The sequence below is a fragment of the Callionymus lyra genome, chromosome 15 (assembly GCF_982586985.1).
Source record: "Callionymus lyra chromosome 15, fCalLyr1.hap1.1, whole genome shotgun sequence".
Taxonomy (NCBI): domain Eukaryota; kingdom Metazoa; phylum Chordata; class Actinopteri; order Syngnathiformes; family Callionymidae; genus Callionymus; species Callionymus lyra.
The window spans coordinates 8,010,535-8,027,652 of record NC_141832.1 but is presented as its reverse complement, the minus strand read 5'-3'; the positions used below and the strand labels follow the sequence as shown (position 1 = coordinate 8,027,652).

General features: G+C 40.5%; 1 protein-coding gene across 2 annotated transcripts in view; it reads right to left on the bottom strand.

The window, feature by feature from the left end:
- ppfia3 (PTPRF interacting protein alpha 3) overlaps positions 1-17,118 on the bottom strand; it is a 41,833-nt gene that overhangs the window by 677 nt on the left and 24,038 nt on the right. For both annotated transcript variants that reach the window (XM_087808800.1, XM_087808801.1), the window contains exons 16-30: positions 16,856-17,046; positions 12,958-13,198; positions 12,548-12,678; positions 12,279-12,433; positions 12,109-12,208; positions 11,956-12,037; positions 11,684-11,884; positions 11,350-11,415; positions 11,004-11,030; positions 10,751-10,926; positions 7,984-8,081; positions 4,462-4,637; positions 3,353-3,421; positions 3,120-3,282; positions 1,216-1,275 (exon numbers count right to left, since the gene is read on the bottom strand). In XM_087808800.1, the coding sequence (XP_087664926.1) occupies positions 1,226-1,275; positions 3,120-3,282; positions 3,353-3,421; positions 4,462-4,637; positions 7,984-8,081; positions 10,751-10,926; positions 11,004-11,030; positions 11,350-11,415; positions 11,684-11,884; positions 11,956-12,037; positions 12,109-12,208; positions 12,279-12,433; positions 12,548-12,678; positions 12,958-13,198; positions 16,856-17,046 (1,926 nt within the window). In that variant the 3' untranslated portion in view covers positions 1,216-1,225. The remainder of the gene's footprint in view (positions 1-1,215; positions 1,276-3,119; positions 3,283-3,352; positions 3,422-4,461; positions 4,638-7,983; positions 8,082-10,750; positions 10,927-11,003; positions 11,031-11,349; positions 11,416-11,683; positions 11,885-11,955; positions 12,038-12,108; positions 12,209-12,278; positions 12,434-12,547; positions 12,679-12,957; positions 13,199-16,855; positions 17,047-17,118) is intronic.

Below are 17,118 nucleotides of genomic sequence, written 5' to 3'. Positions count from 1 at the left end.
GTATGTGAATTATTGACTATATAATAATAATGAATTAAATCCATTTTAAATCAATTTTAGGCATAAAAACAAGTAACAAATATTTAAAATATTTATTTTTGTTTTTAAATAGTTCTTAATCGAACTATGATGATGGATTGTTTAACTACATTAAAAACATGAATGATCGATTATTAAAAAAAATACATTAACCTTTTCGTTTGAATACACAGATTTCATTATGTATTTGAAATATTAGAAATATTTACAAATAAAAACAGAATATAAAAATGAATAAAATCTCATTATATCATATCTCAGATTTTTTTCAAAAGCGAAAATAAAAAAGCGTAAAATAGTATGAAAATACAGAAATAAATTCATTACAACTTTGAAATGATTTAAACTAGTATTTATTGTATAATAACTAATTGAATGATAGAAATTATTGACAAATGTACTAATAAAACATTTGTATAATTTTAAATTAATTATACAAAGAAAAACTACATGAATTAAAATATTTTAAATATTTGAAGAAAATACAAAAAAAAAACTTTTTAAATACAATAAAAAAAAGATCGATCAATATATTGATCATTGATAATTTACCATTTTTTTCTCAGAATGAATTGAAAGATTCTATGTGTTACAGGTAATACACAATTAAAATATATACAAATATTAACAAATTAATATAGAACAAAAAAATTCTAAATTAGTAAAAATCCAGAAAAATATTATTTATTTCAAACGATTTCAAGATCTTAAATTAAAAAATTAAATAAGGGAAAAAGTTAATAAAATAAGTTAATTTAATAATAATAAAGGTGTGGAAACAGGTAATATAATATATATATATATATATATATAAATGTATAAATAAATAGATTAAAACTGTGAAATGGTTTTGAACTATTATTTGTTGCATTAAAACATATAAAGCAAAAACCAATAAATTATACGAATTATTTACAAAGTGGCAATAAATTAAAATATTAATACAAATAATAACAAAAACAAAATATAAGAAAAACAAGATGAATAAAACATTATAAAAACAACAACTGGACAGTAAAATAAACAAGATATGAGAAAAAAATATACTTATTTGAACTAAGCATCAACAATTCAGAGACATTGTGTATAAAAAAAAGGGGTGACTGAGAAGCGAACAGACAACCGTGGGGCCCCGGGGCCCAGAATGTGTGGGCCACATGTGTGAAGGCTGCTCACCGTCAGCGCCTCAACACGAGTACGTCCTCACGGAGGCTTCACCGCGGGCTCCAGAGGTGGCTGAGGCACAGAACAGAGCGTCATTAGAACCCTCCGCCGCGGGAACCTCTCGTCCACCTGAAGGATAACGATCTTCCCGACGTTAATGATGACGGAAAATAAAACAAATTCCTCTCGGGATAATAGCCGGGTTTGACTTTTTACAATGTGTGTGTGTGGGAGAGTCGGAACACGCACGTTTGTGGGTCAAAAATAGTTCATTTCTGATCAAACAACTCACTTTTTTGGTAGTTTTGTAGTTAACTTGACTTAACCCTTGTGTCTCAGGGTCAAGGTGACCCGGAGGTCTGAAAACAAATGTGTTTGGGGTATTCCTTGTGTTGTCTCAGGGTCAAGGTGACCTGAAGATCTGAAAACAAATATGTTTGTGGTATCCCTTGTGTTGTCTCAGGGTCAAGGTGACCTGAAGATCTGAAAACAAATATGTTTGTGGTATCCCTCGTGTTGTCTCAGGGTCAAGGTGACCTGAAGATCTGAAAACAAATGTGTTTGTGGTATCCCTCGTGTTGTCTCAGGGTCAAGGTGACCTGAAGTTCTGAAAACAAATGTGTTTGTGGTATCCCTCGTGTTGTCTCAGGGTCAAGGTGACCCGAAGGTCTGAAAACAAATGTGTTTGTGGTATCCCTCGTGGTGTCTCAGGGTCAAGGTGACCTGAAGATCTGAAAACAAATGTGTTTGTGGTATCCCTCGTGTTGTCTCAGGGTCAAGGTGACCTGAAGTTCTGAAAACAAATGTGTTTGTGGTATCCCTCGTGTTGTCTCAGGGTCAAGGTGACCTGAAGATCTGAAAACAAATGTGTTTGTGGTATCCCTCGTGTTGTCTCAGGGTCAAGGTGACCTGAAGTTCTGAAAACAAATGTGTTTATGGTATCCCTCGTGTTGTCTCAGGGTCAAGGTGACCTGAAGGTCTGCACCGTTAGCCACAAGCTAAGCTAGGAAGTATAGCATTTAGTCTAAAATGAAGCTTGTGTTATTTTTTGTTTTGTTTTTGGTTTTAAAGCATTTTTTTTCCCAATGATTGAATTCAATCATTTGGTTTTTTATTAAACTGACCGATTTACATGTTGAATGTTTCTTTTATTATATTGAATTCTTTCTTTTATTTTATTCAATTCTTTCTTTTATTATATTGAATTATTTAATTTATTATATTGAATTCTTTCTATTATTATATTGAATTCTTTCTTTTATTATATTGAATTATTTAATTTATTATATTGAATTCTTTCTTTTATTATATTGTATTCTTTCCTTTAAAAAATTGAATAAAATAATTTGAATATTTTCTCTTTTTTTTTTGAGTTTGATATTATTTTAATCTTTAATTCAATTATACCAAAAAGTTTTCTACATTTAATGTTGTTTTTTTTATTCATAGCCTTTTAAATTAAATACAAAATGTTCTTAAATAGCACCAACAATTATTGAAAAATAAATGAATAAAAACAAGATACCAATAAAAAAAGTGTTATTGTTATGACGCTGATAAACTACCATGGAAAGTTATATAAAAAAGTCACGTTAAGTGACATTTTAGCCCGAATACTTAGCTTAGCTCGTGGCTAACAGAACTGAAATGTTTCACTTTTTTTATATCTTTGCATACGTTTAACACTATAATTGAATCACAGTGAGACATTGTGAGACCATGAACCACACTAGTAGCTCCACAATGTCTCCTCTCAAGGACCCTTACAAGGACCCTCGACGTCCCGCTGGTCTCGCGGACCCTCTGGCTCTGATTCCTGTCATTCCCCGGGTGTGACGAGCGGCAGATTGAGTAGCAGCCGCGTCTAAATCCAGACTTCAAGGCGGCGAACAGACGCCGCCGCGAGGTCGACTCACCCTCGCTCTGGACCTTCCTCAGGGTCACGGAGGGCGTGGCGAGGGCCGAGGCACGGAAGTTCGCAGGCAGGGTCTCGGCGGAGTCGGAGGTCACGCCCCGGAGGTCCTTCTCCCGGAACATCTTCCTCCAGGACGGCGAGCGGGTGAAGGTCTTGGATCCGTCCTGGTGGGAGGGGGGACATGAGGGTGAGGGGGGGGGTGTGTGTTGGGGTGACCTATGGTGACCTGCTGACCTCGTCTGGTCGTCGCTCCGTTGCCATGGAGATGAGGGAGTTGTACTCTTGCTCCAGTTGCTGCCGGGCCTGTGAGGAGGATCACATGACTCACCCGCGGGTTGATGGTACTTACCGTATATTCTGGACTATAAGGTGCACTTTGTATAATTTAATATATTCTTATGTTCGACAGGAGCTTTATCTGTTTCACTTCTACTTACTAGTACTTACTTACGGTAAACCTAGTGTATTTACTGATATTACTTACTGACCTTCAACCTATTCTATGCATAAAAACCTGTCAAAATGTTTTGGCCAACTACAAACGTAGTCTAGTATTCTAGTAGTATTACTCTTCTTAGGATTACTTTTTGAGGCATGGTAGTATTATTCTTCAATACTTTTTTTACTCCTTGAATACATTTAGTATTACTCTGTGATACTTTGTAGTACTACTCCTAGAGTCTTTGTAATATTACTCGGGATAATTTGTAGCATTAATCCTTGAGTCTTCGTAGTATTACTCCATGATACTCCTTAGTATTACTCCTTTAGGCTTTGTAGTATTGTGTCATAGTATTACTCTACTAGGCCTAGTAATACTCCACGTGGGGCTGTAGTATTACTTGACAAGTAAGTAAGTAATAAGCAATTTACCATAGTATTATTCCACGAGGAGTCACATTATTACCACACAAAACTTTGTAGTAATACTCCTCAATGTTTCTTAGTATTACTATAAGTACTTTAATTTCACAAGGCTCTGTGGTATTACTCCGCAAGGCTTTGTATTATTTCTCCTCAAAGCTTTGTAGTATTACTCCATGGGACTTTGTTTATAACTCTACTAAGACTTTGTAGTACAACTCTGTAAGGCTCCAGAGTATTACACAGCGGTTCAATAGTACTACTATGCAAAGCTTTGCAGTATTACTCTGTTGAACCCTTTGATATTACTCCTGAAAACCTCGTAGTACTGCTCCGTGAGGCTTCTTAGGATTACCCTGATTAATACTACAAAGTTGCACGTGTCCATCGGTCAAGTCTGAGAAAAAAGTGCACCTTATGTTCCAGTAAATACGGTATTCAAGAGTTCCACCCTGCCTGCACTCTCTTCTCCGCCTGACCTGCGTGTTCTGGTTCGGGACCTGCAGCAGCAGCGCCAGGTCGCAGTAGTCGAAGGTGTCGTCCAGCGCCAGCAGCGCCCCGTGGACTCCGCTCTCACGCAGGTTGTCGGCGTATTCCTTCAGGCCGATGGCTTGAACCCAACACATGACGCGCTCGTTGGACCAAACCATCACGTCTGGAAGAAAAGACGTCAGAAGAAAAGGTTTCCTGAAGAATTCTGGAGGAGTTTGTTATGAGGGAGACGTTCCTGCAGAGATGTGTCAGCTGGAGATTACACTTGATTTATGGAGTGTTTTTGACCTTCTGCCCTCACGACTCTAATCGTTTTAGAATATCTTTGTTTTAGAATATGAGGTTATAGAAAAGTATTGTAAAAACTATGGACATTTTTGGTGAATACGTTTGAAATATTGTTTTATATATTTGTATTGTATATACATACATGTTTAATTTTTTTTATTGATATATATATATATATATATATATATATATATATATATATAATAATAATAACTTTTATCATTATATATTCCATGGTGCAGTTCGCAGTATTACTTCTTGAGTCTTTGTAGTATTACTCAGCAATACTTCTTAGTATCACTCCATGAGTCTTTGTAGTATTACTCCATGATACTTTAGTATTACTCCTTGAGTCTTTGTAGCATTACACTGTGATACTTCTTAGTATTACTCCTTGAGTCTTTGTAGCATTACACCGTGATACTTCTTAGTATTACTCCTTGAGTCTTTGTAGCATTACACCGTGATACTTCTTAGTATTACTCCTTGAGTCTTTGTAGCATTACTCCGTGTTACTTCTTAGTATTACTCCTTGAGTCTTTGTAGCATTACACCGTGATACTTCTTAGTATTACTCCTTGAGTCTGTGTAGCATTACACCGTGATACTTCTTAGTATTACTCCTTGAGTCTTTGTAGCATTACTCCGTGTTACTTCTTAGTATTACTCCTTGAGTCTTTGTAGCATTACACCGTGATACTTCTGAGTATTACTCCTTGAGTCTTTGTAGCATTACTCCGTGTTACATCTTAGTATTACTCCTTGAATCTTTGGAGAATTACACCGTGATACTTCTTAGTATTACTCCTTGAGTCTTTGTAGCATTACTCCGCCATTCTTTTTAGTACTACTCCTTGAGTCCTTGTAGTATTGACAAGTAAGTAAGTAAGCAATTTTTCATAGTATTACTCCACGAGGCATCACATTATTACCACACAATACTTCATAATAATACTCCTCTAGGCTTTGTAGTAATACTCCATTAGGCGCTGAAGTAATACTTGACAAGTAAGTAAGTAAGAAATTTACCATAGTTTTACTCCACAAGGCGTCACATTATTACCGCAGGATACTTCATAGTAATACTCCTCAATGCTTCTTAGTATTACTCTGCTAGTACTTTGAAGGATTACTCCAATAGGATCTGTAGTATTATTCTGCTCAGAACTATTATTTCACAAGGCCCCTGTATAATTACAAATATTTGTAGTATTACTCCACAGTAATACTAAACATTTATTTCCTCTATTTTGCTTTCTTTCATCTCTTCTTCTTTTATTTTGTTTTTTCTTCTCCCATAATTGCAAAAAGTACATATTTCCTGACGATTTTCTTTCATTAAAGGAGACGTTTGTTTTGTTTTCTCTGTATTTTATACTTTTTTTGCGTCAAAATAATGTTATTACCAAAAAAACAAACATATATTTTCAATCATAAAACGTTTATTAATTCGTATTTTATATATTTTTTATATTTTCATTTTACTTTTATATTTAATGTTAAATTGTTTTTCTTCTCCAAAGACAAAAAAACAAACACGATAAAGGATAAAAAAAAAGTCACTTAAAAGACCATAAAGACCAAAAGGAAATAATTAGCGCTCATTTAAAGAAGTCAACGTGACCTTTAACCTTGTTAAGGAACCACACGGCGGGAAGATTTACAGCAGCATCACTTCCTGGCTGCAGAACGACCGCGAGGCTTCGGCGCGTTGACATTTTAAGTAATTGCTTCTGCGGTCTGCAAAGTTTTCTCAGCATCAGCGGGAGAGAACAACAAGATCAGAGGCGGAGGTCCACGTCCGCGTCCAGAAATGTGGTAACGTGTAAATAAACCCAGTGTTTGTTTTCTCCGCGAGAAAGAAGGTCTGTGGTTGGTTAATGCCAACGCCAGACCCCCGAACCCCGCCGCGGCGCTGGTGTCGGTTTACGACCGCCGGAGGAATCCTCGCTGCTCTCGTCGTCAAACGGCGGCGGATGTTTTTCGCCGCTTATTGTCGGCAGATGTTTGCGATTCGTGAGGTTTTACTTTTGAACAAGTGAGTCTTTTACGAAGATGGCGGTTTTGCAATCGGGGTCACAGGAACTCCCACAAAAACCAGGTTAATTTACAACTCTTGTGTCTCACCCCAGCTAGCTGGGACACATCCGCACAGAACGAGTTTGACATGAGGTGGAAAAAGGAAAACTTGTGATGTATTTAGATGTTATTTCCAACCTTGTGTGTGAAAATAAAAAATAAATATATTTAATTTATTTATTATTTGTTCTAAGTTTGTCACTTTGTTTTGCCTTTTTCATTCATTTATTGAAGCAAATATTGTGTTTTTGTTATTTTCTCACTATTTTTATTATTTTTTTTATTTTTTCTTAAAATTAATCTGATTGTTGTGTTTCTTGTAGCATTACACCGCCATTCTTTTTAATACTACTCCTTGAGTCTTTATAGTATTACACCCCAATACTTTGTAGTATTTCTCCTTGAGTCCTCGTAATATTACTCAGCAATCATTTGTATTATTACTGCTTCTTGGTGATACTTCTTAGTATTATTCCTTGATGCATCGTAATATTACGCCGATACATCATAGAATTACTTCTCTAGGCTTTGTAGTAATACTCCATGAGGCGCTGTAGTATTACTTGACAAGTAAGTAAGTAAGCAATTTACCATAGTATTACTCCATGATGCGTCACATTATTACCACACGTTACGTCGTAGTAATACTCCTCAATACTTCTTAGTATTACTCTGCTAGTACTTTGAAGGATTACTCCAAGAGGCTCTGTATACTCTGCTCAGAACTATTATTTCACAAGGCCCCTGTATAATTATAAAGCTTTGTAGTGTTACTCCATATTAATACTAAACATTTATTTCCTCCATTTTGCTTTCTTTCTTCTCTTCTGGTTATTTATTTTGTGGTCACATTATTAACATGTTGTAACAATAGGTCATGTGATTATCCACAGGATTTTCCCGTTATTCCGAGTCACCATCTGGATCCACTAATCACTTGCGGAATGCTTCAGTTTACTACTTTCTCTGAGCTCATTTCAAACGATAAAAAGACAAATCAGACCCAGAAAATCAACACAACAAACTTGTTAATATTGTTCACGATCGTGGATCAATGCTAGCAACATGCTCGTTGAAGTGGGGTCGCAGTGGTCAGTGGAGCCACCAGAGAAGACGCACCTGTGCTGGAGGTGTGAGCTCACCTATGTTCTGGTGCAGGCTCTCCTCCCTCCTGCGCTCCAGCTCCTTGCGGTCGTAATTCAGACGCTTCAGGCACATGATGCCGTAATGCATGCTGACCCTGGGAGAGGTCAGAGAGGTCAGAGAGGTCAGAGGGGTTAACAGAGCCGCACCTGCCCGGAGACACACACCTGAGCCTCCCTACGAGTGTCGCGTTACGCGTTCATATTTGTCAAGAAGAGACACGACGAGGGGGGCTCGAGTCCTCGGGCTCTACAGTTCTGGACCTGACTCACCAAATAGCTGGAATACACTCATGGAGCGAATAACACACTTGTGTGTCTGTTAGTGTTGTGCTGGTGTGTTACTGTGGTCCAGGTGTGTTACTGTGGTTCAGGTGTGTTACTGTGGTTCAGGTGTGTAACTGTGGTTCAGGTGTGTTACTGTGGTCCAGGTGTGTTATTGTGGTTCAGGTGTGTTACTGTGGTTCAGGTGTGTAACTGTGGTTCAGGTGTGTTACTGTGGTTCAGGTGTGTAACTGTGGTCCAGGTGTGTTACTGTGGTTCAGGTGTGTTACTGTGGTTCAGGTGTGTAACTGTGGTTCAGGTGTGTTACTGTGGTTCAGGTGTGTAACTGTGGTTCAGGTGTGTTACTGTGGTCCAGGTGTGTTATTGTGGTTCAGGTGTGTTACTGTGGTTCAGGTTTGTTACTGTGGTTCAGGTGTGTTACTGTGGTTCAGGTGTGTTACTGTGGTTCAGGTGTGTTACTGTGGTTCAGGTGTGTTACTGTGGTCCAGGTGTGTTATTGTGGTTCAGGTGTGTTACTGTGGTCCAGGTGTGTTACTGTGGTCCAGGTGTGTTACTGTGGTTCAGGTGTGTTACTGTGGTTCAGGTGTGTTACTGTGGTTCAGGTGTGTTACTGTGGTTCAGGTGTGTAACTGTGGTTCAGTTGTGTTACTGTGGTTCAGGTGTGTTACTGTGATTCAGGTGTGTAACTGTGGTACAAGTGTGTTATTGTGGTACAAGTGTGTTATTGTGGTTCAGGTGTGTTATTGTGGTTCAGGTGTGTTATTGTGGTTCAGGTGTGTTAATGTGGTTCAGATGTGTTATTGTGGTTCAGGTGTGTTATTGTGGTTCAGGTGTGTTATTGTGGTTCAGGTGTGTTATTGTGGTTCAGGTGTGTTACCGTGGTTCAGGTGTGTTATTGTGTTACAGGTGTGTTATTGTGGTTCAGGTGTGTTATTGTGGTTCAGGTGTGTTATTGTGGTTCAGGTGTGTTACTGTGGTTCAGGTGTGTAACTGTGGTCCAGGTGTGTTACTGTGGTTCAGGTGTGTTACTGTGGTTCAGGTGTGTAACTGTGGTTCAGGTGTGTTACTGTGGTTCAGGTGTGTAACTGTGGTTCAGGTGTGTTACTGTGGTCCAGGTGTGTTATTGTGGTTCAGGTGTGTTACTGTGGTTCAGGTGTGTTACTGTGGTTCAGGTGTGTTACTGTGGTTTAGGTGTGTTACTGTGGTTCAGGTGTGTTACTGTGGTTCAGGTGTGTTACTGTGGTCCAGGTGTGTTATTGTGGTTCAGGTGTGTTACTGTGGTCCAGGTGTGTTACTGTGGTCCAGGTGTGTTACTGTGGTTCAGGTGTGTTACTGTGGTTCAGGTGTGTTACTGTGGTTCAGGTGTGTAACTGTGGTTCAGTTGTGTTACTGTGGTTCAGGTGTGTTACTGTGATTCAGGTGTGTAACTGTGGTACAAGTGTGTTATTGTGGTACAAGTGTGTTATTGTGGTTCAGGTGTGTTATTGTGGTTCAGGTGTGTTATTGTGGTTCAGGTGTGTTAATGTGGTTCAGATGTGTTATTGTGGTTCAGGTGTGTTATTGTGGTTCAGGTGTGTTATTGTGGTTCAGGTGTGTTATTGTGGTTCAGGTGTGTTACCGTGGTTCAGGTGTGTTATTGTGTTACAGGTGTGTTATTGTGGTTCAGGTGTGTTATTGTGGTTCAGGTGTGTTATTGTGGTTCAGGTGTGTTATTATGGTTCAGGTGTGTTACTGTGGTTCAGGTGTGTTACTGTGGTTCAGGTGTGTTACTGTGGTTCAGGTGTGTTAATGTGGTACAATTGTGTTAATGTGGTACAATTGTGTTACTGTGGTACAAGTGTGTTATTGTGGTACAAGTGTGTTAGTGAAGTACAAGTGTGTTAGTGTGGTACAATTGTGTTAATGTGGTACAATTGTGTTAATGTGGTACAATTGTGTTACTGTGGTACAAGTGTGTTAGTGTGGTACAAGTGTGTTAGTGAAGTACAAGTGTGTTAGTGTGGTACAATTATGTTAATGTGGTACTAGTGTGTTACTGTAGTGCAAGTGTGTTAATGTTGTGAAGGTGCGTTAGTGTTTTGCAGGTTTGTTACCATTGTGCAGATGTGTTGCTGTTGCGCAAGTGTGTTACTGTTGTGCAGGTGTGTTACTGTTTTGCAGGTGTGTTAATGTTGCACAGTTGTATTAGTGATGTGCAGGTGTGTTACTGTTGCACAGTTGAGTTATTGTTGTCTAGGTGTGTTAGTGTTGTGTACGTGTGTTAGTGTTGTGTATGTGATTATTTTGTGTAGGTGTTTGTAAATGGTTGTGTAGGTCTGTGTACCACTGTAACAAACTCCTGGCTGGAGAGGAAGTTCTTCTAACTCATAGAGTCTAAATTCAACAGGAAGTGAGTCTGACTCAAAGAATCTTAGACATCAATGTCAATCCATGAGTTGGAAACATGAAGCTTTTGTTACTCAGTGATTGACTGCCTCAGTACCTGTGGAAGCTGTCCACCATCTTGAGCTGTCCACGCAGCTCCTTCTTGGTCAGGTGGTCCAGCATACGAGCGTCCACCAGCGACTCCATGAAGTAGCTGCGATACTGCGGCAGACCCAGACCGGGCAGCCAGTCGTTCCCCACCCACTCGTGATTCATGTCACCGTAGGCCAGGATCTGCCGGTCGATACCGCGATTAGTCCCAGACAGATTAATGACTCAGCATTTCTACAGACCCCATGGGGGTCCCTTACCTGATCCCAGCTGAACTCCTTCAGCTCCTGAGAAGATGGAGGGAGACGTGCAGAGAAAGGAGGAGAAGCAGAGGAGTGAGGAGCAGAGGTGAGGAGAGAAGGACAGAAGGGAGGAACAGTGTGTTAGTGAACGGGTCATTAGTCGCGGGCGTCGAACCAGCGACCAGAGGGAGCGAGAAGAAGCTCCACTGTCTGGTCTAGAGTCCACCGAGAGAAATCGATCAATATAAAGACGGAACAAAGACGAGGAGGTGTGGGAGGAGAGGGGGAGGAGAAGGAAGGGGAGAGAGACATCAACAGACTGAACGGCGGAGAAAAGACAAAGTGAGTCCAGACAGCGACTGACCGGAGGTTTGATGGCGGCGTTTAGAGTCTCCATCTCAGCGTGGGTCATCCACACGTTACTGGTGGACTAAGGACGAGAAGGGGAAATTATGAGGATTCGGGGGGGACCCCAGAGAGAACACTGGTTGGGCTGTAAACCCCAGATCTGACCGACCACGAGCCGAAAGTTACTGTTGTGCAAGTGTGTTACTGGGGTAGTCATGGAAAGGAAGCTTGTAGAAACCTATAAGGTTGCTAAATCACAAGAAATCTGAGTCGCCAAGCCGGTAAACCGGCGTTAGCAAGATCCCAAGGAGATCCCAGGTCAAACACAGACAGGAAGGCCTTGAACTCACGGATCGGGTGCTGGCCGGGGCGGACGGACTGGTGAGGGATACCATCTCTTGGATGGCCAGTCGCAGCTTCAGGCGGTGCAGCGGGTTGCTTATGCCGATCTCTCTCTGGATCTCGGTGTCGGACAGGTTGGCCATGATGGCGCCGCTCTTGACGTTGGCGCGACAGGCAGCGACGTACCAGGCGGGCATCCCGACCCAGAGCTGACGGAGAGACAATCATGTAGAAGATAAAACTGGTCTTGTCTCAAAGGGAATGCTTTTAAGTCTCCTACCTCCAACCAGGAGACCACTGTGGGTCCGTCCCAGGAGGCAAAAGGTAGTCCTTGACGACAGGCTTCCTCCAGGAGTTCGTGTCTAAGAGAGGAAGAAAGTAGTTTTTGGTTTTGGTGGAAGAGAAACTAAAAGAATCATGTCTTTTTTCTCACTTCTTTTTGCTGCGGCGGTCTTTGTCTGCCGGGCCTAGGGTTCCCGTCTTGTTTATTCCCATGGCGTCTCCGGGGGCCAGATCTTCAGAAGGTGTGGACGCTGCAGGAGCCACAGTGGGAGAGACTTTAGAAGACCAAAGAGAACCCACCAGATTCAACATCTCGTTTACCCAGCGAAGCGCAGCCGTCCCGTCCAGACAGCCCCATCCGGCCCTTTTCTTTCTTCCCGAAAAGCCGTCCGATGGAAGACTTGATGCTCTTCTTCTTGCTGGACTTGTGGAGGGAGTCCTGACTGCTGTTTGTGCTGCTGCCGTCTGCAGACAGACTGAACCCAAACAAGCAGGACACGAGTCAAATCCCTTGTTACTGGGTAGATGAGGAAGCTTCGCAAAGCCTCACTTTCAGAGCTCAATGGGTGGTTTCAAGGGTAGGGTCTCACCTGCGGAACTCTCGGGGGTCGTCCATTATCCCTCCGGGGTGAGTTAGAGCCATTCTTTCAAGTCGCAGGGCTCGTGGAGTCGGAGGAGGTGTGGAGTCCAGAAGGGCCAGGGACCGCTCGTCACTGTGGTTCTAGATCGGGTATATATTCAGAAATGTTCACAAAGTGGCGCCGTTTACCAAACTATCCTATTCAAGGTACTTAGAACTCTGCTCAGAAGATAAAGTAGATGTTCACTGCAATTTTTAAACCCATCGGTGTGAGGATGACATTTTTTTCGGTGCGCGTGAACTGCACACCTGTAGGAGGAGCAGGTCTTTCTGGTTCATCCTACCTACCACCGATTAGGCTCGTCCACAGGTGGACTAAGCTAACTCGAAGACCTCACGAAGGAAGACGGTTGGTGGTACCTGTCGGTCGTTCTCACGGGCGGGAGAGTGAGGCAGGCGTGGTGTGGAGTGTCCCGAGCTGGGGGGCGACGGGGAGGCAAGGGTGGAGGACGTGATGGACGAGGTCATGTAGCTGCGCCCCGTGCTGTCCCTGCCCAGTGAGCCCGGCGGCATGGGTGGGCTGTCCAGGGCCACGCTGCTGACCCGGCTTTCGATCTCCTCCGCCCGAAGCTCCGTGTTCTCCTTCTCCTCCTGGATCAGCCTGGAGCAGGAGGAGCAGGAGCGCAATCAGGAAACTCAGCCACAGTCAGAGCTTGCGAAATAACCTTCTGGACCCACAAATCATTTTAAGACTTCAATACTTATCAAGGGATTTCTGAAATGCTACTGCCACCTGTTGCGTCATATTGATAAGAATTTAAAAATAAATAAATAATACATATAAATGACTAGATAGGTGGTAATGAGCTGCTTGGCAGACATCTGTACACTCTGAGAACATTTATTTTCTATTTGACAAGATTTGTTTTATTTTTAATTTCACTTTGTATTTTTTTTAATGAAGTATTTTTTCCTCCTTACTCCTGACATTTTTATGGAAGTATATCGTGATCATCGGAATATTGAATGAACTTGAACAAACACACACACATTCATTACACTAAATACACAATTAAAAACATTTGATATGTTAAATTAATTCACGCAAACTTTCTTTCCCACACACTTGCACAAATACACACATTAAATACACAATTAAAAATAAAACTAAACTAAATTTCAACATTTCAAATGTTAAATTCATTCACACACTTTCATTCATACACACACGCACACCTGGTCTTGTGTTCTCCTGCTGATTGTTATTGTCTTCACCTGTCTTGTGTTCTCCTGCTGATTAGTTATTGTCTTCACCTGGTCTTGTGTTCTCCTGCTGATTATTATTGTCTTCACCTGGTCTTGTGTTCTCCTGCTGATTGTTATTGTCTTCACCTGTCTTGTGTTCTCCTGCTGATTAGTTATTGTCTTCACCTGTCTTGTGTTCTCCTGCTGATTAGTTATTGTCTTCACCTGTCTTGTGTTCTCCTGCTGATTAGTTATTGTCTTCACCTCTCTTGTGTTCTCCTGCTGATTGGTTATTGTCTTCACCTGGTCTTGTGTTCTTCTGCTGATTAGTCATTGTCTTCAACTGGTCTTGTGTACTTCTGCTGATTAGTTATTGACTTCACCTGTCTTGTGTTCTCCTGCTGATTAGTTATTGTCTTCACCTGTCTTGTGTTCTCCTGCTGATTGTTATTGTCTTCACCTGTCTTGTGTTCTCCTGCTGATTAGTTATTGTCTTCACCTGTCTTGTGTTCTCCTGCTGATTAGTTATTGTCTTCACCTGTCTTGTGTTCTCCTTCTTATTGTTATTGTCTTCACCTGTCTCGTGTTCTCCTGCTGATTAGTTATTGTCTTCACCTGTCTTGTGTTCTCCTGCTGATTAGTTATTGTCTTCACCTGTCTTGTGTTCTCCTGCTGATTGTTATTGTCTTCACCTGTCTTGTGTTCTCCTGCTGATTAGTTATTGTCTTCACCTGTCTTGTGTTCTCCTGCTGATTAGTTATTATTGTTATATTCACACAATTATCCCTCACACACTCACAGACACACAAAAATAAACACACAAACCTACCCTCACATGGACGGACACTCAAACAAACACACACTTTAAACACACATTCACACAATTATCCCTCGCACACTCACAGAAACACAAAAATAAACACACAAACCTACTCTCACATGGACGGACACTCAAACAAACACACACTTTAAACACACAATTATCCCTCTACACACATAAAACAGAGGTTTGTGTGTGTATTTGTGTGCGGGATGATGCACAGACTCACTAAAACAGTCAGAGCTGCGGGCGACAGTGCAGTCGAGTTAACACCCGACGTTCCGTGTTCACACCTCAGAACAACAGGATGTTTACAGGAAGTTACGAACTTGAAGATTCCAGAGTCGCATCAGGCTTCGCTCACATCACACGCCTCGACGCACACGCCTCTCGTGAGTGACCACACATGTGTGAGCGACACACGTGTGACTGACACATGTGCAGAAGCGTCATGTGACACCAGAGATTAACAACCGTGTTGAAGTCAAACCTGGGGAACCATCTGAGCGACTCACACCTGCTGCGTTGACAGATCTTATTTAGGTGTGTGTGTGTGTGTGAGATATGTGTGAATTTTTTTTCATTTTTGTGCGTCTGTTTGTGCAAAGGTTTTGTTTATTTTTGTGTTTGTGTGTAAATGAGTGTTTGAGAGATTATTGTGTAAATGTGTATGTTTTTGCGAGTGTCTGAGAGATAATTGTGTGAATAATGTGTTGGTTTTTGCGAGTGTGTGTGACACAAAGGTTTGTGGGAATGATTTATTTACGTTTATTATTGCGTGTTTTTTGTGTTTGTGTGTGTGAGAGAAGGTTTGTTTAGATGTCTGTTTATTTTTGTGTTTGTGTGTGTGAGAAGGTTTGTGTGAATGTTTGTTAAGGGCATGTATGTGTGTGTGTGTGTGTTTGTGTGTGAAGAGAAAGCTTGTGTGAATATGTGTTTATTTAGTGTGTGTTTGAGAGAGTTTGTGTGTTTAAGTTTTGGTGTGTGTTTGAGATAGTTTGTGTGTTTATTTTAGAGGTTTTTAAGAGAGTTGGCGTGTTTAAGTTTTGGTGTGTGTTTGAGATAGTTTGTGTGTTTATTTTAGAGGTTTTTGAGAGAGTTTGTGTGTTTATTTTAGAGGTTTTTAAGAGAGTTGGCGTGTTTAAGTTTTGGTGTGTGTTTGAGATAGTTTGTGTGTTTATTTTAGAGGTTTTTGAGAGAGTTTGTGTGTTTATTTTAGAGGTTTTTAAGAGAGTTGGCGTGTTTAAGTTTTGGTGTGTGTTTGAGATAGTTTGTGTGTTTATTTTAGAGGTTTTTGAGAGAGTTTGTGTGTTTATTTTAGAGGTTTTTAAGAGTGTTGGTGTGTTTAAGTTTTGGCGTGTGTTTGAGATAGTTTGTGTGTTTATTTTAGAGTTTTTTTGAGAGAGTTTGTGTGTTTATTTTAGTGTGTGTTTAAAAGAGTTTGTGTGTTTCTTTTAGTGTGTGTTTGAGAGAGTTTATGTTTCTTTTAGTGAGTGTTTAAGAGAGTTTATGTAGTTTTTTTAGTGTGTGTTTTAGAGAGTTTGTTTGTTTATTTTAGTGTGTGTTTGAGAGAGTTTATGTGTTTAATTTAGTGTGTGTTTTAAAGAGTTTGTGTGTTTCTTTTAGTGTGTGTTTGAGAGAGTTTATGTTTCTTTTAGTGAGTGTTTAAGAGAGTTTATGTAGTTTTTTTAGTGTGTGTTTAAGAGAGTTTGTTTGTTTATTTTACTGAGTGTTTGAGAGAGTTTGTATGTTTATTTTAGTGTGTGTTTGAGAGAGTTTGTGTTTAATTTAGTGTGTGTTTTAAAGAGTTTGTGTTTTTTAGTGTGTGTTTTAGAGAGTTTGTTTGTTTATTTTAGTGTGTGTTTGAGAGAGTTTATGTGTTTAATTTAGTGTGTGTTTTAAAGAGTTTGTGTGTTTTTTTTAGTGTGTGTTTGAGAGAGTTTATGTTTCTTTTAGTGAGTGTTTAAGAGAGTTTATGTAGTTTTTTTAGTGTGTGTTTAAGAGAGTTTGTTTGTTTATTTTACTGAGTGTTTGAGAGAGTGTGTATGTTTATTTTAGTGTGTGTTTGAGAGAGTTTATGTGTTTAATTTAGTGTGTGTTTTAAAGAGTTTATGTGTTTTTTTTTTCGTGTGAGATTTTACGATTTCCATTAGTTCAACTCACTTCCAGTTTACCCGCGTCAAACAGAGAGGATTGTGGGTCAGTGCTTCAGTTGTGTGTAACCATGAATCTGTGGCTCAACCATCATCTCACTTGATCTCCTTGTTAATGGCCTCCAGCTGCTCCTGCAGCATAATGGCGAGCGTCTGCACGTCCGTCTGTCCGCTCGGAGACAAGAGTTCGGAGCCGAAGCGATGATCGCCGTCGTCCTCGTCGTCGGAGCCCACGTCCATGCTGGGCTCGTACCCGGTCCCCAGCAGAGCCCCGCTCTCCCAGTCTGGATACTGAGCACGCACACACACACACACACCCTTATATTGTTTGTTGAGATGTTTAAAAATATTACATATATTTTT